Source organism: Rhinoraja longicauda, chromosome 26, assembly GCF_053455715.1.
Source record: "Rhinoraja longicauda isolate Sanriku21f chromosome 26, sRhiLon1.1, whole genome shotgun sequence".
Lineage (NCBI taxonomy): Eukaryota > Metazoa > Chordata > Chondrichthyes > Rajiformes > Arhynchobatidae > Rhinoraja > Rhinoraja longicauda.
Window position 1 is genome coordinate 20,130,401 of NC_135978.1, and position 24,667 is coordinate 20,155,067.

The window sequence follows — 24,667 nt, forward strand, 5'->3', positions numbered from 1 at the left end:
TATCGTAAAACCAAATAATTGTCACTGACTGTATAGTTCTTAACACTGGAATTTGATAGCTGTGACTGAGTTTAAAGAAGGGCTCTGACCAAAATGTTGCCAATCCATTCCCTCCACTGATGCTGCCTGAATTGCTGAGTTCCCTCCAGCAGTTTGTATTGTACTCAAGATTCCAGCATCTGTAGTTCCTTGTGTCAACATAACTTACATGGACAGATTTGCAATTAATAAGCCATTATGATTGAAGTACTGCAATGGGAAAACAATAATGTCCTCCAAGTATATCTTTACATTTGGTGTTTATACCTTGTGTATTGGCGAACATGTTTGCCAATAAATAAGGCCCCAGCACTGTGAATGGGTCTTTCTGTGAAATGGGTATCAATACTGTGAAATTATGACATGCTCAAGGTTTTTCTGAGTGGCACCTGATTCTATATGAAAACTCCTGCTTTTTCTGTAGCTCCTTGTGTCTCACTATAGGATTAAATATAAATGGTATTTAATTGTTAACGTTGTTCTTCTACAGACGTTATTATGTATAAATCCACCCTTGTTTGAAGTGAATGAAGTTTTGCTCAGTCCAACACAACACCATGTGCTACTTATTGGAAATAAAGGTATGATGGTGTTGGAGCTGCCACAGCGATGGGGAAAAAGATCTGAGTTTGAGGGTGGAAAATCCGAAATCAATTGTTTGTGAGTAGTTTTTGTGATTTTTGACAGTGAAAATGTCAAATAAAATGTGATTTTATTGATGTTCATAGCAGTAAGTTACCTTATGGAAAATATTTAAATTAAACCTTTTACACAGCAACGTTTCAACACTTTATTGAGAAATAGAATGTCAAAACACAAATCAAAGCAAAATAGACTTTTGATATATTTATTAATTAATTTCCAATTCATTCATGAATGGTCTAAAAATGTTGGATAACCAAAGTTTGGTTGGATAATAAATTGCATGACTTACATGCGATAGATATATAACGATTTGAACAATAATAATGTTATGCACATTGTCTCAGAATTTCTCCATCCTGATTTATAACAGAATTAATTTCTCTTTCTTTATATCATTTATTGAGAAAAAGCAAAGCATTTAGGCTTTCGAGAGTAGTGTAAAATTGACATACTGTATATGCATCTTAATTATTTAGCAGTGATGCGGTAGACTAGATTCTAATTGTCTTGACCCTAGAAGACTGATCTAAATGCTACCAAATCCTTTGACAACTTTAACACACACACCCACACACACACACACACGCAGGGGAATGGTGCAAGGAATTTAATCGAGGCAAGTGGAGATCAATTGTAAAGAGAGTATACAGTAAAGGGCAGGACCCTAGCGAGCATTGGTATATACTGATCTAGGGTGATGGTCCAAAGATCCCTGGTGGATTTGGTGATAAACAGGTATGGAATTGAATATAGCAGTCAGGAAATAATGTTGCAATTGTATACTTTGGTTTGGCCACATTTAGAGTTTTATGTGCAGTTCTGGTCATCCCATTACAGGAAGGATGTGGACGCTTTGAAGAAGGTGCAGAAGAGGCTTACTATAATGTAGCCTAGAATAGAGACTAGTGACTATAATTAGAGTTTGGGCAAACTTGGATAACTTTCGCTGTAGCATGGGAGGCCGAGAGGAATCCTGTTAGATGTTCATACATTTGAAAAGCATAGATAGTCAGAATTCTAGAGGGCATATCTTTTAAGGTGAGAGGGGGAAAATTTAACAGATATTTATTTGCAAGGCATTTTCTTTTTATGCAGGGTGTTAGATGCCTGCAACTTGCTGGCTGGGGAGATGGTGGAAGCTGATGCAACAGTGACATTTAAGAGGCATTTAGATAACAAGTCAAGAGTGTTTTATTGACACATGTCCCAGATAGAACAATGAAATTCTTACTTGCTGCAACACAACATAATATGTAAACATTGTACACTGTAAACAATATAATAAATGAGAGAGAAAAAATAAGGTTTAGTGTGTATATATACACACATACTCACAAGTACACACACATATATACAGTGCCCTCCATAATGTTTGGGACAAAGACCCATCATTTATTTATTTGCCTCTGTACTCCACAATTTGAGATTTGTAATAGAAAAAATCACGTGTGGTTAAAGTGCACATTGTCAGATTTTATTAAAGGCAATTTTTATACATTTTGGTTTCACCATGTAGAAATTACAGCTGTGTTTATACATAATCCCCCCCCCCCCCATTTCAGGGCACCATAAATGTTTGGGACATAGCTTCACAGACATTTGTAATTGCTCAGGTGTGTTTAATTGCCTCTTTAATGCAGGAATAAGAGAGCTCTCAACACCTCCTCTTTCCTCCAGTCTTTCCATCACCTTTGGAAACTTTTATTGCTGTTTATCAACATGAGGACCAAAGTTGTGCTAATGAAAGTCAAAGAAGCCATTATGAGACTGAAAAACAAGAATAAAACTGTTAGAGACATCAGCCAAACCTTAGGCTTACCAAAATCAACTGTTTGAAACAACATTAAGAAGAAAGAGAGCACTGGTGAGCTTACTAATTGCAAAGGGAGTGGCAGCCCAAGGAAGACCTCCACATCTGATTACGGAAGAATTCTCTCTATAATAAAGAAAAATCCCCAAACACCTGTCCGACAGATCAGAAACACTCTTCAGGAGTCAGGTGTGGATTTGTCAATGACCACTATCTGCAGAAGACTTTATAAACAGAAACACAGAGGCTACACTGCAAGATGCAAACCACTGGTTAGCTGCAAAAATAGGATGGCCAGGTATCAGTTTGCCAAGAAGTACTTAAAAGAGCAACCACGGTTCTGGAAAAAGGTCTTGTGGACAGATGAGATAAAGATTAACTTGTATCAGAGTGATGGCAAGAGCAAAATATGGAGGAGGGAAGGAACTGCCCAAGATCCAAAGCATACCACCTTATCTGTGAAACATAGTTTTGGGGGTGTTGTGGCCTGGGCATGTATGGCTGCTGAAGGTACTGGCTCACTTATCTTCATTGATGATCCAACTGCTGATGGTAGTAGCATAATGAATTCTGAAGTGTATAGACACATCCTATCTGCTCAAGTTCAAACAAATGCCTCAAAACTCATTGGCTGGCAGTCCATTTTACAGCAAGACAATGATCCCAAACATTCCGGGAAAGCAACAGTTTTTCAAAGCTAACAAATGGTAAATTCTTAAATGACCAAGTCAATCACCCGATCAGAACCCAATTGAGCATGCCTTTTATATGCTGAAGAGCAAACTGAAGGGGACTAGCTGCCAAAACTAGCATAAACTAAAGATTGCTGCAATACAGGCCTGGCAGAGCATCACCAGAGAAGACATCCAGCAACTTGGAGATGTCCATGAATCGCAGACTTCAAGCAGTCTGCTTGCAAAGGATATGCAACAAAATACTAGACTACTTTCATTTACATGACATTGCTGTGCCCCAAACATTATGGTGCTCTGAAATGGAGGGGACTATGGAAAAAAATACTGCTGTAATTTCTACATGGTGAAACTAAAATGTATAAAAATGGCCTTTATTAAAATCTGACAATGTGCCCTTTAACCACATGTGTTTTTTCTATTACAACTCTCAAACTGTGGGGTACAGAGGCAAATAAATAAATGGTGGGTCTTTGTCCCAAACATGGAGGGGTGCGTACGCGTGCGTCCCCGTGCGCGTCTATATTTTGAGCAGGCAGGGAATGGAGGGATATAGATAATGTGCAGGCAGATAGTTTAATTTGGTATGATCATCACAGACATGGCCCGAGAGGTTTGTTTCTGTGCTGCTGTTCAATGTTGCATGAGATGATCGGCAGGAGATCGTTATGTAATAGTTTCATTACCCCACAAGAAATTGAGTTTACTGTATCCATGAGAAACTGAACTACTAGACTCGTAGAGTGATACAGCGTGGAAACAGGCCCTTTGGCCTAACTTGCCCACACCGGCCCACATGTCCCAGCTACACTAATCCCATCTGCCCACGTTTGGTCCATATCCCTCCAAACCTGTCCTATCCATGTACCCGTCTAACGGGGGGGAAGGATAAATGTGAAAGTGTTATAGTGCAGATTGCAGAAGATATTAAACGACAAAATGGATAATGGTGAAAAGTGTTAAAGGGATGAGTAAAGATACAAATGATTGGTGCAGAGGAGGTATAAATGGAAAAAATGAATCACATCTAAAATTCCAAAAGAAAAATATTACAAACATTGGAAATACGAAATTCATAAGTTTGTATTGGTTTCTAGTGACCTTAAGGCAGTGAGTTGAGTACACTGTGCTGATACACACTTAACTGCAAATTTTAAAATTATGTTTAATCATAGTTTATTCCAAAATAAAACACTGAGTGCTAAGCTGATTTTTTTGGATTCACAGGACGGTTCCTATAGCAGAAAGATTCTTCACAAGTTCAACTTCACTGACACCAAGACATGCTGCTTGGTACCCCAGTGAAACTGAGGAGCCTCACGTTGTCGTATTAACTTCAGATAATTCTGTGAGGTAAGGCCATTACATTGCCAGACAAACTAATTGAGCTGAAAATAGAATTGGCAAATGTTAATGCTTTATAGCTGGACTAATGATTTGTTGATTCACAGAGTCTAAGTAAGTTGGCTATTAAGCCTTTAAGAATTGTATTTTTTACCAATTAAATTTTCACGACGACAGTATTCTGCTATGTTTCCCCTTCCATTTGACCAGTTTGAAATTTCAAAAGAATTCTTGACTCCTTCGTAACAGGAAAGACTGGGAGTTGTCTGTCATGATAAGAGACTCTTGTGTTTATATTTTCTTGTGGCCATTGCAGACCTCCCAACCCATCCGAATTTGGCGGAAATTTTCCGCTTTCTTATTTCATTACCGTCATTCCGATTTTGCATCACATTTTTCCGCAAAACGCTCGCCTCGCCGCTGGCCTGTACTCGCCCCGCCTCGCCGCTGTACTCGCCTCGCCTCGCCGCTGGCCCGTGGTGGGTGGGGGGGAATAGGGTTGGGGGGGGGGGGACATGGACCGTTGTGATTTGCTGTTGAAGACCACTGGAGCATAATTAGGTATGTGGAGTTTTTTAAATGAAACTCTTTCTTCATAACTTAGTCATACATTTTATGACCATTGTTTTATTCAATACCAAGAGAATTGGGAGGTGTAAGGAAAAAGCAAAATAGAAAGAACAAGACAAAACAATTTTTTCTTTGTTGTAAAAAGTATTTCTGTTCAATAACCTTTCTATAGTAGTAGGATATACTGATGATAGGCCTGACATTGTACATGTAGTCCAAGAACTACAGACTGTTGGAGATAATAATCGTTTTGGGGCCATTGGGGCTGCACCAATTTTTTATTTGATGTGGAGATGATCTGGAGGCTTGGGATGACGAAAAGCATATAGTTGAGACTGCAGTGGGAAGGATTGCTCTGTGGATCATAATTTATTGTTGATGGATCGTAAACATGAAAACTGCTCAACATAATGTCCTTGCAAAGCAGAAAAAATGCAGATACTGTAAATCAGAAATTTACACAGAATGTTAGAAATACTCTTAAGTCAATAGTCGTTTATTTGTCACATACACATAAATGTGTAGTGAAATGAAACATTACCCGCAGTTAAACAATAAGACCAATAAGAATAATCAATAAAAATGCAATAACACATACAATCACAACTAACACCAAACAAAAAGAAACATCCATCACAGTGAGTCTCCTCCAGTCCCTTCTCACTGTGATGGAAGGCCAAAAATGTATTTTTCTCTTCCCTGCCGTCTTCTCCTGCGGTCAGGCTGTTGGAGTTGCCACGTCGGGGCGGTCGGGGCTCCCGATATTGAAGCCCCCGCTGGACGGTGAAAGGTCCACGGCCTATTTCAGGCCGCGCCGGACGGTGAAAGGTCCGCGGTGGGCCGACCCAAGCCCTGCGATTCGGGGCGGGCGAACACGCTGCCTCTGCCGCTGCCGGAGCTCCCGATGTCGGCCCCCACCCAGGGGCCTGCGGGCTTCCGACATCCACGCGGCCCGCGCCGGAGCCTCCGGAGACGAATCGCAGCCGCTCCCGCAGCATCCGCAGGCAGCCAGCGCCACAGGTGGTGAGTCCGGGCCGTGGGCTCTGCGAACCAGAGCCCCAGGTGGTCCCAGGTGCATGGCCGGTGGTAGGCCGCAACGGGAACGGAGACACGACACAGAAACAAAGGTCGCGTCTCCGTTCGGGAGAGAGAATTTTACAGTTCCCGTTCCCTCCCCCCCCCCCCCCCCCCCCCCAAACATAACGTACAAACACTACACCATATTAAAACTACAATTCATACAAAAACAACAAAAAACACAAAAGACAGACGGACTGCAGGCAAGCGAAACAGTGATAATGCTTGAGGGAGATGACCTGTCCTAGTTTTCTCTCGACTGACCCATTGAGTACTTCCAACATTGTTTTTATTTTAATTACAACATTGCCCTAGCAAATATTAAGAGAGCAGCTGCTGAATTAATGTTCCACTATGATCAGCTGTCATCATTTCCTCATAGGTTTTACGACTTAAAGCAACCTCAGACTCCTGTTAAGATATTCTGCCTTACTCAAAGTGAAGAGGAAAGTATTGTACCATCTACAAGGTAAATATATTGATTTTTTTTAATATACCGGATCTTATTATTTCAGTGCAATATGCTGGATCAGAATTTATTACTCAATCCTGATTGCGCCTGAAGGTAATGGTAATCTACTTTCATGGGCAACTACATTTGTGACCTGCTTCGGAATAAAATTAAAGATTGGCCTGACCACATTCTGCATGAACTCGAGTTGAGCCATTGGAGCCGCAACATTGGCCCAAAGGAGACTGAGTTCATCGAGTTGTAATACCAAATATGTAGCTTTCTGATATTGTTTTACTTTCAAGAAGGCAAGCTTGCAGAGTTTCAGAGCATGCCTCAACAAAACTCTGTTTAGTACTCAACACCACAAAACTAGGTGTGTGGCCACAGGAATTCATTCGGGAGTTCAGTTTATCAGTAGGTTTATCAGTATGTTTTCAGGAAGATGGCATCTAACTTTGAATTGAACTTGCTCTTACCATGTACTTGCTTTCATATCCTCTTGGTAAGTTGTTAAGGAAATTTAACTATTTATTGTGCTGAATAGAGTTACCAATCTGCCGATTTTTAGGCATTGTTAAATGTCTGGAGCGTTGGAGTAGTACTCGTCCATACCCATTCTGATTTTATGCCCTGTAGATGCTGAAGGCTCATGAGTCAAAAGATGAGCTTCTGACCTGTGACTGTAGCCCCAGTTTCTATTTAGAAAAAGTTTCTGATCTCTGGCAATTTCAAATACTGGGCTGTGGTACCATCATTGAATTTTCATTTGGCCCTTTGAACACTTTTTTGTTAAATTAGTCATAGTTATTCTATTCCCTCACATTTTTCTGACACTATTTCTAGACTAGAATTGCCATCTTGATGAAGACGTTCATATCTGAATACTCTTCCCAACTTCTGCATGTTGGTTATTAACTCGTTCTTGTGCTTTGTTTTCTAATTGTTTTACAGTAGGTCATATGCGGCATCGTTGGGTGAGATCGCAGTTGCATTTGATTTTGGTCCTTTGATGATTGCTCCTAGGCATCGTTCAAAAGAGGTCTTGGTCCACCCGCTCTATATCCTTTATGAAAATGGCGAGACCTACTTAATATACTGCAGTCTTACTCACAAGAGGTAACCAATCTGCAAATTTCATTCCACTCAGATCGATGTGGGAGTTCTCCCTCTGCGACCTTTTAAGATAAATGTTGCATAGCTCACAACAATAAATGCTGCGTCAAAGCTACGTATGTTGCCCTAAAATGAAATTCACAATTTCAATTCTCAATTTAAGTATGTATTACACCCACGGGAGAAATTGGAGATGCCTATAATTCAGCTTAATGTCACATTTATTCCAATCTTCTCTTCTAGTACTGGACTTGTTGGGAGGTTACTGGGTCCTCTGCCCATGCATCCAGCTGCTGAGGATAATTACGGATATGATGCCTGCGCGATACTCTGCTTACGCTGTGTTCCCAACGTTCTGGTCATTGCTACTCAATCTGGGATGCTGTATCACTGTGTTGTTCTTGAGGGGGATGAAGAAGAGGATCAGATGGTAAGATCAGGATCTGTCCAGTTAGGATTTATAATTGGTTTCAGTTTTCTAGTTCACTGATGTTTATTCCTCTTTCCCTTTTCCCCTATCTCCACTTTATCTCAACCCACCCGCAATGTTTCTTCACTCCCATAAATTTATCAGCCTGTTAGTGAACTTTTAAAGGTTGTTACGATTTCATTGCTGTAACAGGGCATTACCAATTGAAAACAACCTACTAGTCACACAAGACACACGAGTCTGAAGAAGGGTCTCAACCCAAAACATCACCCATTCCTTCTCTCCAGGGATGCTGCCTATTTTGCTGAGTTACTCCAGCATTTTGTGTCTATCTACTAATCACACAATTCTTTCTTATGGCAGAAATAGTCTTGTGATAAGAAAGATACAACAAATAGCAGAAGCAGCTGTGTAACTTGATAAGATACCTGGCTAAAGGAGCAATTAAGAAGGCTAACTTACAGAATGGTTACTTGAGTGACAAAAGAATTTCAATAGGATTATGTGGGGGTGGATTTTAGTAACAAATATCCTTCCAATTTGAGAAACTCGCTTATGGTCTAAAGCAAGGAAATCAGGGATATAGATGAAAACAAAACACCAGAATTACTAACTAGAGTTATCAAGATCATTTATCTTCAAGACAAAGGACTAGTTTATTTCCAAATGCATCATTTGATAAAAGTAGAGTAGTTATACTAAACCTAACCAGACCAAATATGTGCAGTTTTTCTCTCCATGTTATAAGAAGATGAAAAAGGCAAGAAAAGCATTAACCAAGGTGATAGGAGAATGGCCCTGTTACTATCATAAGGAAGGATTAAAGTGATTCAAGAAAGCAAGGTTGAAGCTGGACTGAATGGAGCTTAGCAGATAGAACTATTTTCTCCAGATTTATTATAATGTTGAGAGAGTGACCAAATTTGTAAAATGATTGTTTACAAATCCTGTTGGAAATTCAGGGGAAAAAATGAGTTAGTTAGAATAGTGAATAGACTGCTCGGGGTACAGGTGAATAGATGCATTTAATTGGTATATGAGGCATGGAATTAAAGGGTATGGGCATCGGGTAAGATGGCAACAGGAGGAGACGTCAAAAATTCAGACATAACCATGTGGGCTGAGTGGGCGATTCTAGGTTGAAGAGTTGGTGTACATTTATCAACTTCAATTTCTGAAATTTTGTATCGTATGTTGACCGTGAACTGTTTTCGTGAAGAATTAATTGAAACTTGTGAATGGTAGAATACTGTAAACGTTGAAAAATAAAGGGTAATTTTCTTCGTGTTACTTCTAGAGTAATGAATCGTGGGACCTGAGGTGCGAGCCTGTTCCTTCACTCTATGTATTTGAATGCGTAGAATTAGAATTGATCCTGAAGCTGGCCACAGGAGATGACGATGAGCAACTGCAATCCGACTTCTCCTGTCCAATCACTTTACACAAAGGTAAACTCTATTTCCCTTTGTAAAGGTATATGTACATGACTTAGATTTGTGACACTTATTTTTTTCAGTGTAACCTCTGAGTAGCTGCCTTTCATTTATATAACATTCTCATTCCAGATCCATTGTGTCTGACGCGTTATCATTGCACACACATTGCTGGTGTACACAGCATTGGGCTAACATGGGTCAACCAACTGGAACAATTTCTCCTCAACGGTAAGTCAATATTGATGTTATAAATTAAAAAGTGTGGCTCTCTCGGTGGATTATTTTTTAAATCGATACAATTTTCCGTGCGTTGTGGGAGTAAGACAGGACTCCTCTGATTCACTTCAGTTTTGCTGAAGCATGAATGTACTGCTGCAACATAGTAAATTTACTGAAGCAGGATTTTAATGAACTCCCTTATTTTCTGCTAATTCACTTTTCGTTCGCTCACCTTGGCTAAGGTAGAGGAGAAAATGTTCAGCGTGAAAACTAGGAAAGAGCTTTCAAGTTTCAATTTTCCCGCAATTGATATTTTAATGTACATGTACAACTGTTATTTCGATGAAGATGATTCGAGTTTTGCCTTTATTCCAATAGAAGAACAAGATAAACATTGCCTCCAGGAGTTGGCAGCAGAGCAGAAATGCGTAGTGGAACATATTCTCTGTACCAAACCACTGCCTTTCAGGTATTGCTGCTTTCTGTTCCTTACCACTAAAATCTTGGACAAAACGTGAATGGGTTTATGATACTTTTGCATGGTTTTAAGCTGTCTTTCTTAGGTTTTACCTACAGTAGAAATTTCACTGGCCGCTTTGTTTCTCTCTGCTCTTTGCCATACTTAAACCAAGAGGGAAATTTCTGCCTTTGTCGATTCCTGGGACGTGTTGTGCTTCAGGTTCGCTCACCAAGTGGGCAATAGATCTTGCAGTATTATGGAACTGACCTCCCTGTACTAGCCTTTAAATTTGGGATTTACAAACTTGTTATTTTTCATGCATTGATTTTAAATTTTCGGGAGGTGTTGGACAAACTTGGATTTATTTCCTCTGGAATGCTGGTGGTTGACAGGAGACCTGACAGATGTGTACAACATTTTGGGAGGCATAGATATCCAGGAAGGTGTAGAGAGGCTCTTGGGTAGATCGCTGATAAAATGTAATACTAAAAATTGTGTTAAATCTTGGTAGAAAGTATGAGAAGAAAATGTATAAACTAAAGGGCAGGGTTTTAAAAGGAATATATAAACACTAAAGCAATTAATTGGTTGAAATGACCAGGCATGTTAGGGAAGTGATTCAACTTCTACAAACCTCAGTGTTGCATGACCAGCCCACCTATCTTGTTTGAGACAATCCCACTGATGAAAACATTCCAACATCTGTATGCTTCCTATACATCCAAGACTACGAAAAAGGTGTACCTCTTACATTAGCCTGGTGTACCTCCTTTGGACGATTTATGTTGTAGGTAAGGGAACCAAAACAGTACACAGTTTTCCAGGTGAAGCCTCAGCAACATCCTATGCAATGGCAACAAAACCATCCCATTTTTAAACTTAACTCCTTTGCAATGAATAGTATAACAAAAACCCATGATAAAAGTTTTATAAAACTGGATCAGCCATAGTTTACTCTGCCCAGTTTGTGCATTCTATTTTATGAAAGAGATGAAAGTTTTAGAGGGGGTGCTGAAGATAATTACTAAATGGATTCCAGGAACAAACAAATTTAGGTGTGTGAATAGACTTAAAGCTGGATTTATTCACAAAATGCTGGAGTAACTCAGCAGGTCAGGCAGCATCTCGGGAGAGAAGGAATGGGTGACGTTTCGGGTCGAGACCCTTCTTCAGAAGAAGGGTCTCGACCTGAAGAAGGGTCTGAAGAAGGGTCTCGACCCGAAACGTCACCCATTCCTTCTCTCCCGAGATGCTGCCTGACCTGCTGAGTTACTCCAGCATTTTGTGAATAAATCGATTTGTACCAGCATCTGCAGTTATTTTCTTAGACTTAAAGCTGGAATTGTTTTCCTTTAAACAGATAAGTTATCAAAATATTCAAAATCAAAGAAATTAGAGAGAGGAAATTGAGAAACTGTTTTCGATGGCACAAGGACTATGATTGAATGATTAGTCCCTGAGGTGACTTGCCAGGGGGAGTAACAGAGATGAACTGATGTAGCTTTCAAAAGGGAGCTTGATAAATAATTGAAAGGAATAGCTTAAGAGGGCTATAGTGAGGGGGCAGGAATGGGAGTGACTGTGTTTCATTACATGGAGCTGGTGTGGATTGGAAGGAAAGAATGGCCGTCAGTACCAGGGCTGTGGAGTCGATACCCAAAACACCCGACTCCGACTCCTTGATTTCTTGTGTATCGGACTCCAGCAACACCAAAATTGCTCTGACTCCATGACTCCGACTCCACAGCCCTGTTCAGTACTATGAACATTTGCAAATGGTCAAGGATTTAATTTGAAACCTATCTATAGTAGAATCGAAGATGCTCAAATTCTGGTCGTGGATGAGGTGCTGCTGTCCAGCATTGTGTGGCATGTTTTGAATCTAGTGCCATTCGTTTGCCGCTGTCCACTGGGTGGCATTTTGTATTGGCTACATTTTTCTGTGTTTGCAAACTTTGAGATATGGAATAATTTTTTTTACAGAATTTGTGTGTGTGGGGAGAGGGAGGGGGCTAAATATAAAGAAATAAAATTTATTGAAACATATAAGATAATTAGGGGATTGGACACATTAGAGGCAGGAAACACGTTCCCAATGTTGGGGGAGTCCAGAACAAGGGGCCACAGTTTAAGAATAAGGGGTAGGCCATTTAGAACGGAGATGAGGAAGAACTTTTTCAGTCAGAGAGTGGTGAAGGTGTGGAATTCTCTGCCTCAGAAGGCAGTGGAGGCCAGTTCGTTGGATGCTTTCAAGAGAGAGCTGGATAGAGCTCTTAAGTATAGCGGAGTGAGGGGGTATGGGGAGAAGGCAGGAACGGGGTACTGATTGAGAGTGATCAGCCATGATCGCATTGAATGGCGGTGCTGGCTCGAAGGGCTGAATGGCCTACTCCTGCACCTATTGTCTATTGTCACAGCGGGAGGCCATTTAAGGGATTTGCACAATGAACTGACAAGGCAATTTTTTTCAATTTTTCATGAAACAATATACTTTTCTGACAGCTTTACTGCTTTATTTTCGATTTTAAGCTTTATTCTACTTTTTTTTACATTACATTAAAAATATACAGAATGAATTTAGAAGCCATTGGGTTGGACATATGTTTACACTGGAGTTTCGTGAGGCAATTTCTGTGGTCTGGCACTAGTCTGGTCCCAAAGATTCCACACTAGACTGTTAAAGACTTCACTATTTTTCTGTTTCTACGATTTATACAGCCAGCCGGCACCAATCAAAGGATTCTGGATAATTTCCGACCTATCGCTAGGAGCGGCAATGATTTGCATTACGAATTCATACGAGTGCATCATAAGACAACTACTGTAAGTATGAGTTTTAGTTTGCAAGCTTCTCTTGTAACAGGATTGGGTGAATTTCCTCTTCAGCAAACTACTCGCACATAGGGAAAGGAATGGAAATTGCCACTCCTAGGAGATAGTTGAGGCAATGAAGAGCAGTGATTTGTTTAGGAATTGCGTGGTTAAACTCAAAATGATACCAACCTTGGACTAGGTATGTCAGGTTTAATATCGGCTCCTGATAAATTGTAGAACTTGGGGTACAATACATTAAAAAACAGGATTGTGTTATCTCTGTCTCCTTTGCTCCAGAACAAACAGCTTATTCAATCTCTCCTTATACCTCAAGCTCTCCAGTCCTGGCAACATCATTGTGATAATTTCTGCATCTTTCTTGCTTAATTACATTTTTCCTGCAGTGTTTCTAGAACAACACAAACTCCAACCACCTACTACTCCAAGTGCAGTCTAACCAATGCTTTCTACAACTTACGGGATGTCCCAACTGATGTGCTCAGTACCTCAATGAGGAAACTCATGCATGCCATACACCTTCTTCACCATCTGGTCTACCTATTCCCATTTTCAAGAAACTATGTACATGTACCCCAAGGCCTCTGTTCAACAACATTCCCCTTGGCCGTGCCATTCACTGTATATGTCTTGGACTGGTTTAGCTTTCCAAAATGTATCACTTATACTCTTCTTGGTGTTTGCTTAATCCCAGCTCTCTATGTCAGGCTCGCATATCCTTTTTGCCTGACGGGACACTCTAGCAGAAACATGCAGGCTCTGAACTCTTTCCATTTTCACAGTCAAAAGCCACTCACTTGTCAGATGCCCTTTAACCTGCAAACAGCCTCTCCCAATCAACATTCGAAAGTTTCAGGTTGATGCCATTGAAATTAGGCTTTCCCCAATTCAAGGCTCAGTCCTGCCTTTTTCCATGAGTGTTTTGAAGCTAATATGATTATAGTCACTTACATAGCTTCCTTTCCTAAAGTGGATGCAGTGAAGGTGAAAAGGAAAATGTCAGTTAGTTAAAAAACAATTATTTTGATATCTTTGGTGCATTGATGTGTATCTGATTGCTTGCAGCTGCTGAATACTTCCTGATTTGATTGTTATGTAACAGGCTTATCAATTACTTGCAGGACCACCACACGGCCAGTTTCACCACCGCTACTGTGTTCCAACATAGACACCAGCTCCATCGTATCACCACTGCGAAATTTCACAAGCAGTTCTTTTGAACAACACATCGCAAACATTTTGCGTCGCAATACAACCAATCCACTCCTCCTGAGGTGCCATTTTAATATTTAACTATGCGCATGCTTCTGTTAAAATGCATTCATTGCCTGAATTAAATTCTTTCCAATTGAAGAAATTTAATGACTTTAAATGTTTTGTTCCACTTCCTTTATAAATTGATGTGTAGAGGCACAATGTAGCACTGAATATTTTAAGAAAATAATATTTACAAGTTTAATTTTAGGTCAGTAATTAATTGGTTGAACTGTTTGTACATTACCCACCTTTCCACGTATAACGATCAAGTGTAAATGGCATGGTCGGCTTGCTTGGTAATTTTTTTTCTGTGGCATGTCATCAGTGTCAGCATAGTGTGAGAGGTCTTTTCAATTTGAAGCACAAAATTGCAATGTCCAATTATTCCTTTCTCACATTAAATTCAAATTTGTTGAGCATTTTGATGAAAGTTATAATGTATTGAAATTGGTCACTTGGACTCAATACTTTATTTCTTGAATCATACTGGCCTGAGTAGCATTTGTTGACTTGTGATCTTTAGGATGTGGTAGATCAGCCCACTTCAAAAGGCAGCGTGGATTCAATCTCATTCCTCTATTTTGGAGATGCATATAAACCAAGCTGTGTAAAGGGTAAAAACAGCATATTTCCTTCCTCAAAGGCCATTGTTGAACTCACTGGATTTATTTGGCAATCCAACAACATCCACACTAACTTTATAATACAAGATTTGTTAAAACCAAATTGAAATTTGTAATTTATGAATTATCAGACATAGATTAGTACCACATTGTCCAGCTGCAGGAGGCATGTTGCTGAATTATTAGTTCCCCATCAGGAATTATTAGTTCCCCATCAGCACCACCTCATGGTGCTGCCATTCTAAATGTGATTTGCAAACATGATGTAGAACGTTCGATCTGGTATGGAGGACAAAGTTCCTGTTGACTGCGTCAGAGACTTCTGTTGTGCAACTTATTGATTTCTGCCTGCACTAGTTAGTAGTCCCACTGGCGTGGTACACCTGGTACACTGTTTTGGCTGAATTATGCATGACTTTTCTATGCTAATACATCTTGTTTAAGATTCAGTTGTATGACCAGGCATTGAATGACCTGGATACAGAATTTAGTTCATGGAATTCTACTGACTACACAGTTAACACATCCTCATTCTTTACTTCAGAGCTTCGGATGCAGAGGGAGCTCCGCCACCACAGGAGTGTTTGCAGCTCTTGAGTCGAGCCACCCAGGTGTTCAGAGAAGAGTACATCCTCAAACAGGCTCTTGCAAGAGAAGAGATAGCACGGAGGTAATCTTCTAGTTTGTTTATAGCAATTCAAGTTCAAGTCAGTGCTGCACAATGTTTGTTGAGAGCAGCCAGGTTGACTTTCTTAAATTCCAAGATGACTTGCATGAAACATGTACAGTACTAGAACAAAAAATAATTTTCTTCCAAGCTACTTGAATTTCTAATTGCCAGGTATCATTTTTTTTTACTGCTATATATCAAAATTAATTCTCTTCAAAGCTTTTTATTTTGGGGAGAGGGTGCCTCTCCCTCTCCCATGCTAATATTCCTCCCTCAGTTTTCTAAACGCTGACTCAACTGTATCTTCCACAGTTCCAGATATTCTTTCACCTGACTCCAGATCTTTTTAAAGCACTGGACACTCCCTATAAGTACTCTTATTGTGAATTGATGAAGGTGGTAATAGGGAAAAAGATTTGCAGCGCCAAAAGGCCATTGATCTACAGGGAATTCTATGAATCCAATACTTTCCGTGCTCTGTCTAATAATCCATTGATCTCAATACAGTCAATGCAAGAGTGTTTATTGGCATGCATACTGCAGCTTTGCATTCTCATTAATGCAATCTCACACATATAGATCTACAATCTATCTATATACTAAAACTCTTGTTTGTTTGTTTGTTTGTTTGTTCCTGAACTACAGCCAAAACGATACACGATAGCGCGACAATTTTAGGCCCACCCTACTCACCGTCATTCCTTTGGTGCTAATGGAAGACATTTCATTGAAATCGGTGTTATATTTTAAAAGTTATTCACATTTTTAAATCTATCTCCTCGGGAGGGGGGAGGGGAAGGGGGGTGGAAGGGGAGGGGTTAGGGGAAGGGGGGGGGGGGGGGGAGAGGGTGCTGCACCAATGCAGGAGAGGTTTAGGCCCAGCGGGTCCACTTGGTCTAGTAATCATTAATACTAGTCTGTAGTACGTAGAATTCCATGAACTAAATTCTGTATCCAGGTCATTCAATGCCTGGTCATACAACTGAATCTTAAACAAGATGTACTAGCATAGAAATACAATTAATAATCAGTAATACTGGGTAGCCAGAGCATAACAGAGCAAAAAGAAAGTACTTAGTGCAACCAAACCAAAGTCCATGGTTGATCATAGAAGCTGGGGTAAGGTTGTGGTTAGTATTGTGCAGTGTTCAAGAGCCTGATAGTTTAGTTTAGAGATACAGCGCGAAAACTGCCTCTTTGGCCCACCGGGTCCACGCCGCCCAGCGATTCCCGCATTTTAACACTATCCTACACCCACTAGGGACAACTTTTACATTTACCAAGCCAATTAACCTACAAACCTGTACGTCATTTGGAGTGTGGGAGGAAACCGAAGATCTCGGAGAAAATCCACACAGGTCACGGGAAGAACGTACAAACTCCGTACAGGTAGTTTCTGGAAAGAAATTGTAATCGAACATGGAGGTCACCATCTTCCCAATGACAGTAGTGAGATGAGGGCATGGCCAAACTGGTGTAGGTTCTTGATATTAGCTGCATTTTTGAGGCAGTGCCTCTTGTAAATCCCTTTGATGATGAACAGGTCAGTACATGTGAGAGACTGGGCAAAGTCCTCCATTTTCTGCAGCCTCCTTAATTTCTGAGTGTTCAAATTACGAACCAGACTGTGATGCAATGTGTGAGTGAGGCTACCATGCAAATGTATGTATTCCAGGGTGAAGCTTTTAACCAGTCAGAAGAATAAACAGATGTTTGATCTTGAACAGTGCATCAATGAGAGGTAAGTATGTGACACAAAGCCGAAAGCGTTCGCAAACCACTCGATCATACGAGCGGCAGTGAATAGTATCCTGTTGCCTCATTTGTTTAAGCCGCAGACATTTTTTTAACTGTTAGGCTTGGGTATAAGTAGTGGGCTAATTGAGGGATCTGAGCAGGATGTCTTGATCTCCGTGATATGAATCATAATATCCAGCTTGATAATGTAGCTGTGTCAAAGTGATAAAAGTCTGAGAAATCCGTTATGTGCCAGGATAGATCTCAATATATCGAGATATTTGTTAAAATATTGATTAAATTTAACATGACTGACAGTTTGATTTGACTGAGATCATGATCAACAATTTTTCAGAGAGTAGAACAACTTTTTAAATGGTTGTCAAGCTGTGGAGTTCCTGACCTATATTGACTCTCTTCAACAGAAAACTTCTGCAGGAAATGGCAGAGGGGCTTGCTGGCAAATATGAGGATGTAAAATACAACCAAGAAATAGTGATGAAAAGGTATGTCAAGAATAGACCTCATTTAAACTGCACTTTCGTGTAAATCAAAAGTTGAGTAGACATGTTTATTAGTCTTTTTGCAAAAATATTATTTTTGGTATTTTCCACTTTACAGGGTGAAGAAAGTTTTGCACAGTTTTAATTCACATCTTCCCGTGCTGTCTGATAGTGAGAGAGATATGAAGAAAGAACTCGTTGTTATCAATGACCAGCTCAGTACCTTGGAAAGCAGCATTACACAGGCAAGAATAATTTTCTACCATCTATCATTTAATGGTAATTTCTAAATGCTCTTTTTGAAAACATTTCTTATTAACTAATGTGATCGGATATTTTTAATAAAGTGCACTTACCAAAGTTAGCTCCATTCATGTCACAGTGGTTCCAAAGCAGCATCACTGAGCTCTGACATTGGTATGAAAAGCAACATGGTCTGTGCTTCAGAGGTTTTGTGCAAAAGGTGATAGCTTGACTCAGCATTTTTTCCTTTAAGTTAGAAAACTTTGGTGTACTTGCCAGAAACAAGAGACTACGGGTGTTGTAATGTGATGCAAAACAAACCCCGTCTATTTGAGGAGACTGCAATTGCTGGAAGCTTGAGTAAAAAAGTGTTGGAAGAACTCAGCAGGTAAGGCAGCATCTGAAGAGGGAATGGACAGAGAACATTTTGGGTCAGGACCCCTATTCAGAGGCTGAAGAAGGGTCCCAACCTGAAACGTTGTCTGCCCATTCTCTCCACAGATGCTGCCTGACCTGCTGAGTTCGTCCAGCATTTTTTTGCTCAAACTACTTGTACTCAGCGGGTCAGGCTCCCAGAAGGAGAATATGTCTTGTCGACTGGGTCAAGACTATCTCGCTTCCACAATTATCAATTGATAATGCTCAGCCAATTCCATCATCGCTAATAAGGAGCCATCACTAAAAATATATTCTCCTTTCCTGCTTTGAAGGGTCTGTATTTCCCTAGAACATTGGTTCATCTTCCATCAGCACCAGTCCCACTCCCCATCCTGTCGCACCCTCCTGTTTAATTGAAGAGATCCAAATATTTTTCTAGTGAATGGATGGTTTACTTGTACCATCGTGGCACGTTCTATTCAGTGTCTATTGTGGTCTGCTCTACAATGGGGGGGGGGGGGGGGGCAAGCTCAGTTTGGCTGAATGCTTTTTGTGGTCTCCTCGGTTCCACTCCAAATCTGATCTCTGTCCTCTTCTCCTACACTCAGTGTAGCTTGGTGTAAGCATGGGCCTTGCCTTCCATCGAGGCACAGTGCACCCTTTCAGACTCATTACCGAGTTCAATGTTTTCAGTTGTCAAGATATGTGTTTTCCACCTTTTTAGATTTCCAGCATCGACAAGTATTTTCTTTCGTAAGTTTAGATAATTGTACTCTCCCATGAGCACAACCTATGTGCCAACATTTTTTTTGTTCATTTTGTTTCATCTTCCACCATAATTTCTGTTTGCTTGTTTTAGTGCAGAGTCATTGACCTGGGATGCGAAATCTTTTTCCATGTATTTTCCAAATGTTCAACTTTTATCTCTAGTCTCCACTACTTGTAATACTTTCCTTTTGTATGGTAGAACAGGCACTTCTTTTAGAATTGATCTCGACTGCAGATTAGATCAGTGCCACAATGATGGAGGTGCCACAGTTGGAAGAAATGTTAAACCACGCGATGCAAGTGATGCTGCAGTCTCTCTCTTGTGTAAAATAGCATGTTTGAGATTTCACCCCATTTAATTAAACCGTAATATTTTCCTCCTCAGGTGCAAATGAAGACTGAATATCAACGGAGGGAAATACAGCCGGAAGATAGTGCACGGAAAAAGAGTATCACTCTCAGTGTGTCTCAGAAGAAATGCATCCATTCAGTGCTTAAGGAGCAGTAAGTAATATTGGGGTTTTATGCTGAAAACTTTCAGCTGAACACTGTGCTGGAGGAACTGATGCTGTCAGAAGAAGGGTCCCTACTCAAACCTTTGTCTGTCGATTCCTTTCACAGATACTGTCTATGCTTTAGGCTTTGTGATCTAATAGTTTAATTAAAGACATTGGTATGAGGATGTGCAACAAGTACTCCAAATGACACATTGTCCTGACATAGAAACATGATCTTGGGGCGAGGGTATTAAATAATCTGGAATCAAGGTCGGTAGATAAAATTAAGATATTCATCAGTCATGATCAAATTGAAACGTGAAACGGGGAGGGCTGCTTATAATAGAAACTCCTTTAACCCTTAACTATATTGGTGCAGAGAATCATGGGGAGTGTCTGCAGCTTTCTGAGAGTGGAATCACAAGTAGATAGTGATAAAGAAATGTTATGGTATGCTTGCCTTCATCAATCATAAGTACAAGAGTTAGGAAGTCATGTTGCAGCTTTAGAAAACTTTGATTAGACACATTTGGAGTATTGTGTGCAGATCTGGTCACCCTATTACCTGGAAGGATGTGGAAATTATGGAGAGCGTGCAAAAGAGATTTACCAGAAGGTTGCCTGGATTAAAGGGTATTAACTATAAAAGATTGGACAAACTTGGATTGTTCTCTCTGTAGTGTCGGAGATTGAGAGGAGACCTTATTGAAGTTTACACAATTGAGAGGGATAAATAAGATACAGTCAGAACTTTTTACCCAGAGGGAAATGACAAACTTTAGAGGGCAGAGTCTTGAGGTCAGAGGGTCAACGTTTAAATGAAATGTGTAAGGCAATTTCTTTTATGCAGTGGTAGACAATAGACAAGACAATAGGTGCAGAAGGAGGCCATTCGGCCCTTCGAGCCAGCACCGCCATTCAATGTGATCATGGCTGATCATTCTCAATCAGTACCCCGTTCCTGCCTTCTCCCCATACCCCCTGACTCCGCTATCCTTCAGCCATACCCCCTGCCCCGTTATCCTTAAGATGGGTGGGTGCCTGAAACATGCTGCCAGGGATGGTGGTGGAAGTAGATTCGATAGTTTACGAGGGTTTGAGATAGGTACATGAATATGAAGCAATGGAGGGAAATGGATCATATGCAGGCAGAAGAGAGTAGTCTCATTTGGCATCATGTTCGCATGGGCTGAAAGGTGAGTTCCTGCACTGTACTATGCTCTGTTCTTTAAAGGGCGGCACGGTAGCGCAGCGGTAGAGTTGCTGCTTTACAGCGAATGCAGCGCCGGAGACTCAGGTTCGATCCTGACTACGGGTGCTGCACTGTAAGGAGTTTGTACGTTCTCCCCGTGACCTGCGTGGGTTTTCTCCGAAATCTTCGGTTTCCTCCCACACTCCAAAGACGTACAGGTATGTAGGTTAATTGGCTGGGTAAAATGTAAAAATTGTCCCTAGTGGGTATAGGATAGTGTTAATGTACGGGGATCGCTGGGCGGCACGGACTTGGAGGGCCGAAAAGGCCTGTTTCCGGCTGTATATATATGATATGATATGAAATCATTCTAATATTGTCTTGTTTTCTATTTCAGGACTGAACATATTACTGAAATGGTGAAGAAAATTAATGACATACGAACTCATGTAAATTTTTAAGTACTATTTTGTTCTCTGCCAGCGGTTTATTCTTCAGGATGAACTGTATGTAAAGGTAGTGTAGGATGAGAAACAATAAGCATTCTCTTAAAGCAAAGTGAAGTAACATAGCAACATTTCAGAATCTGCCAAACTTACTCCAGCTCTGAGTTTCAATGGCATTTTGTACGTTTAAATTAATTTCACAGGTTTTTATGTTTGCAGTATACGTAGCATTCAGATTAGAATTATTGGTTTAATCTCCCACCATGAAGGATTATTGAACTAGTTCTTTGTTTTCTATATTTTGATAATATCAAATGATTAACAAGCTCCTTTTGTTGTTTTCTTTTCTAAATCTGTGATTCATGCTGTGGCTTCAACCTTTCCCTAAATACCAGTTCTGATTTGTAAACCTTAATTTGGTTAAAAGAAAACAGGCCATTCTCATGCCTGTATGTTTTAAATGACTAATTATCAACTATATCCACTGTTTGGATATCTGCTATTACGGGTGGCTAAAACCAAACCTTTTTGGATATGTTGTGTTTTGAATTTGTTTACCTTTTTGTTTCTGAGCTTCGGAGGCTGTTCAGCCCCTCAAGGCTCTGCTGACTCTCATAGCAAATTCATTTCCCCACTTATTTCCCTGTAATTTATTCTTTCTCTTATGTCCATTAACTCCAACTGATGCTCGTACCACAAACCAGGGACAATTTGCCAATTAATCTCCCAACCTTTATGATGTGGGAGGCAACCCACACTGTCACAGAGAATGTACAAGCTCCACTCAGACAGCACTGGAGGTCAGCATTGAACTGGGGTTACTGGAGCTGCAAGTCACTACCTGTGTAAGTTGTTTGGCCTGGAGTGATGAATGAATGTTCTCTGCCACTGCCCGTAATGCTCAGAAGGGGCCTTCTGCTCTGGCTGTCGTTGCTTTAATCTGTCTCGCCACAGGTGCAACAGCCGTAAATCCAGGCTTGCATCGCAGGCTTGAACTTTAGCAAAGGAGGATAATACTTCACCAGATTAGTCATCCAATTGTTTTTTATATCGTTATCCAGGGAAAAGCCTTTAAATGTTTGAAATATTTCAGAAGCTCTTGCAAATGAGTCTGCCAATTTGTGTACTCTCCTATTTATTTTTGTACCTCACTGCTTTTAAGTTGATTTATTGAAAGTGAATTCACATTTTGGATGGATGATACTTGATGTAAATATTTCGTCTCAGTCCTATAAAATGTCTTGCAAAAAAATAGTATCAGTAATATGTGGATCATATCCAACAGTAGTTTTACATGTTCTATTTTACTTTCCCTTGAAACTAAAATTACACGCCCCCTTAACAAAAATAAGCTGTCAACCCAAACTATGCAAGCAAATGACTGAGATTTTTCAAGTAGTAAATTGAGATGCAATTTTTGTACACTGCACAAACTTTTGTGTCTGAATAAATATTTTTATGTGGTACATCAGATTATCTTGTTTGTGAATTTAGATAAATTAGTTATGGTTTGTGTCTACTTTGGTACATTTGGTTTTAGGGACTTCACTGATTTCTCAACAGTTATTAGGATTAAAAATGTTTCTGTTTTTGAATTTCCAGCTGCTGTTTTTTTTGCATTGAAAGCATAGGAAGTACTTTCAGCAAAGAGCTACTATCGCAATGTTTAGGAATGTGGATACTTGGATTGGACAGGTTTATGGGCCAAACGCAGGCAGGTGGGACTCATGCAGATGGGGCATGTTGGTTGGTGTGGGCAAGTTGGGCCGGAGGGCCTGTTTCCACGCTGTACAACAATGAAATAGTTGATGTGGTGCGTGCACAGAAACTTTGCCAGGTTGATCCTGGGAAGGGTGCAATTTAAGCTGATGATTTTGAGATTAGAAGAATAGGTGATCTGTGCAAACATTTCACAGGTATGACAGAGTAGGTATAGAGATGTTGTTTCTCCTGATGCATCTGAATCATAAGTCAGAGTGTCAAATAGGTAAACTCAGGACTGAAATAAGAAATTTCTTCAAGAAGGCTCCGGAGGCTTAGAAACCAAGTATATTTGTGAAATGTTTGGAGTTTAAGGGAATCGGGAATTTAAGGCGCAAAAACTGCTGGAAGAACTCAGCAGGCCAGGCAGCATCCATGGAGGGAAATGAACAATCAATGTTTCGTGTTACGACCTTTCTTCAGACGGATTTGTCAGCAGTTAGGCGGCATGGTGGTGCTGCGGGAGAGTTACTGCCTTTCAGCGCTTGCAGCGCCGGAGATCCGGGTTCAATCCTGACTACGGGTGATGTCTGTACGGAGTTTATACGTTCTCCCCGTGACCTGCATGGATTTTCTCAGATCTTCAGTTTCCTTCCACACTCCAAAGATGTGCAGGTTTGTAGGTTAATTGGCTTGCTTAAAGTGTAAATTGTCCCTAGTGTGTGTAGAATGGTGTTAATGTGGAGCTAACAGCTGAATCCATATCCCTCTTAGGCATGATATCAGCAAGACGAGTCTCTCGCGTTCGAAGATCCATGAGCTTGAGGTGCATCCAAAATTGCTGGATGTCCTACTGAAAATTCCAATCAATTCTTTGCTTGCTAGCCTACATCATTCCCCAGTTAAAGATCAACTTGTGACTTGGTCCATGACTAGTGGTGTACTTCAGTGGTTGGTGTTGGGCCCCATTGTTGTTTGTCAGTTGTATTAATGATTTGGACGAGAATGTACAAGGCCTGGTTAGGAAATTTGCAGATGATGCTAAAATAAGTGATATTATAGACAGTAAATAGTCAAGAATAATAACAGGATATTGATCAGCTGGGTAAGTGTGCAGAGGAACAGCAAATGCAGTTTGATTCAAATGTGAGGTTGGGAAGTCAAACCAGGGGAGGACATTCTCAATGAATGGTAGGGCCCTTGGGAGTATTGTAGAAATAAAGGACCTAGAAGTACAAGTACTACAGATGTCCAGGAAAATAACTGCAGATGCTGGTACAAATCGAAGGTATCACAAGATGCTGGAGTAACTCTGCGGGTCAGACAGCATTCGGGTCAAGACCCTTCTTCAGACTGATGTCAGGGGGGGGCGGGACAAAGAAAGGATGTAGCTGGAGACAGGAAGACAGTGGGAGAACTGGGAAGGGGGAGGGGAAGAGAGACAGAGGAGCTATCTAAAGTTAGAGAAGTCAATGTTCAGATGTCTTGTAATGTGGGAGAAAGCATCTCTGACGCCACCAGCCAACAATAT

General features: G+C 40.5%; 1 protein-coding gene across 1 annotated transcript in view; it reads left to right on the forward strand.

Moving 5' to 3' along the window:
* The window catches only part of nup88 (nucleoporin 88), a 23,615-nt gene extending 720 nt beyond the window's left edge, over window positions 1–22,895 (forward strand). The window contains exons 2-17 of the mRNA XM_078422348.1: window positions 530–699; window positions 4,414–4,539; window positions 6,560–6,646; window positions 7,583–7,747; window positions 7,988–8,174; window positions 9,472–9,622; window positions 9,740–9,838; window positions 10,208–10,298; window positions 13,008–13,112; window positions 14,243–14,395; window positions 15,546–15,671; window positions 17,347–17,412; window positions 17,834–17,914; window positions 18,030–18,156; window positions 19,686–19,804; window positions 21,387–22,895. Of these exons, the coding sequence (XP_078278474.1) occupies window positions 530–699; window positions 4,414–4,539; window positions 6,560–6,646; window positions 7,583–7,747; window positions 7,988–8,174; window positions 9,472–9,622; window positions 9,740–9,838; window positions 10,208–10,298; window positions 13,008–13,112; window positions 14,243–14,395; window positions 15,546–15,671; window positions 17,347–17,412; window positions 17,834–17,914; window positions 18,030–18,156; window positions 19,686–19,804; window positions 21,387–21,450 (1,917 nt within the window). The 3' untranslated portion in view covers window positions 21,451–22,895. The remainder of the gene's footprint in view (window positions 1–529; window positions 700–4,413; window positions 4,540–6,559; window positions 6,647–7,582; window positions 7,748–7,987; window positions 8,175–9,471; window positions 9,623–9,739; window positions 9,839–10,207; window positions 10,299–13,007; window positions 13,113–14,242; window positions 14,396–15,545; window positions 15,672–17,346; window positions 17,413–17,833; window positions 17,915–18,029; window positions 18,157–19,685; window positions 19,805–21,386) is intronic.
* Window positions 22,896–24,667: the final 1,772 nt, after the last annotated feature.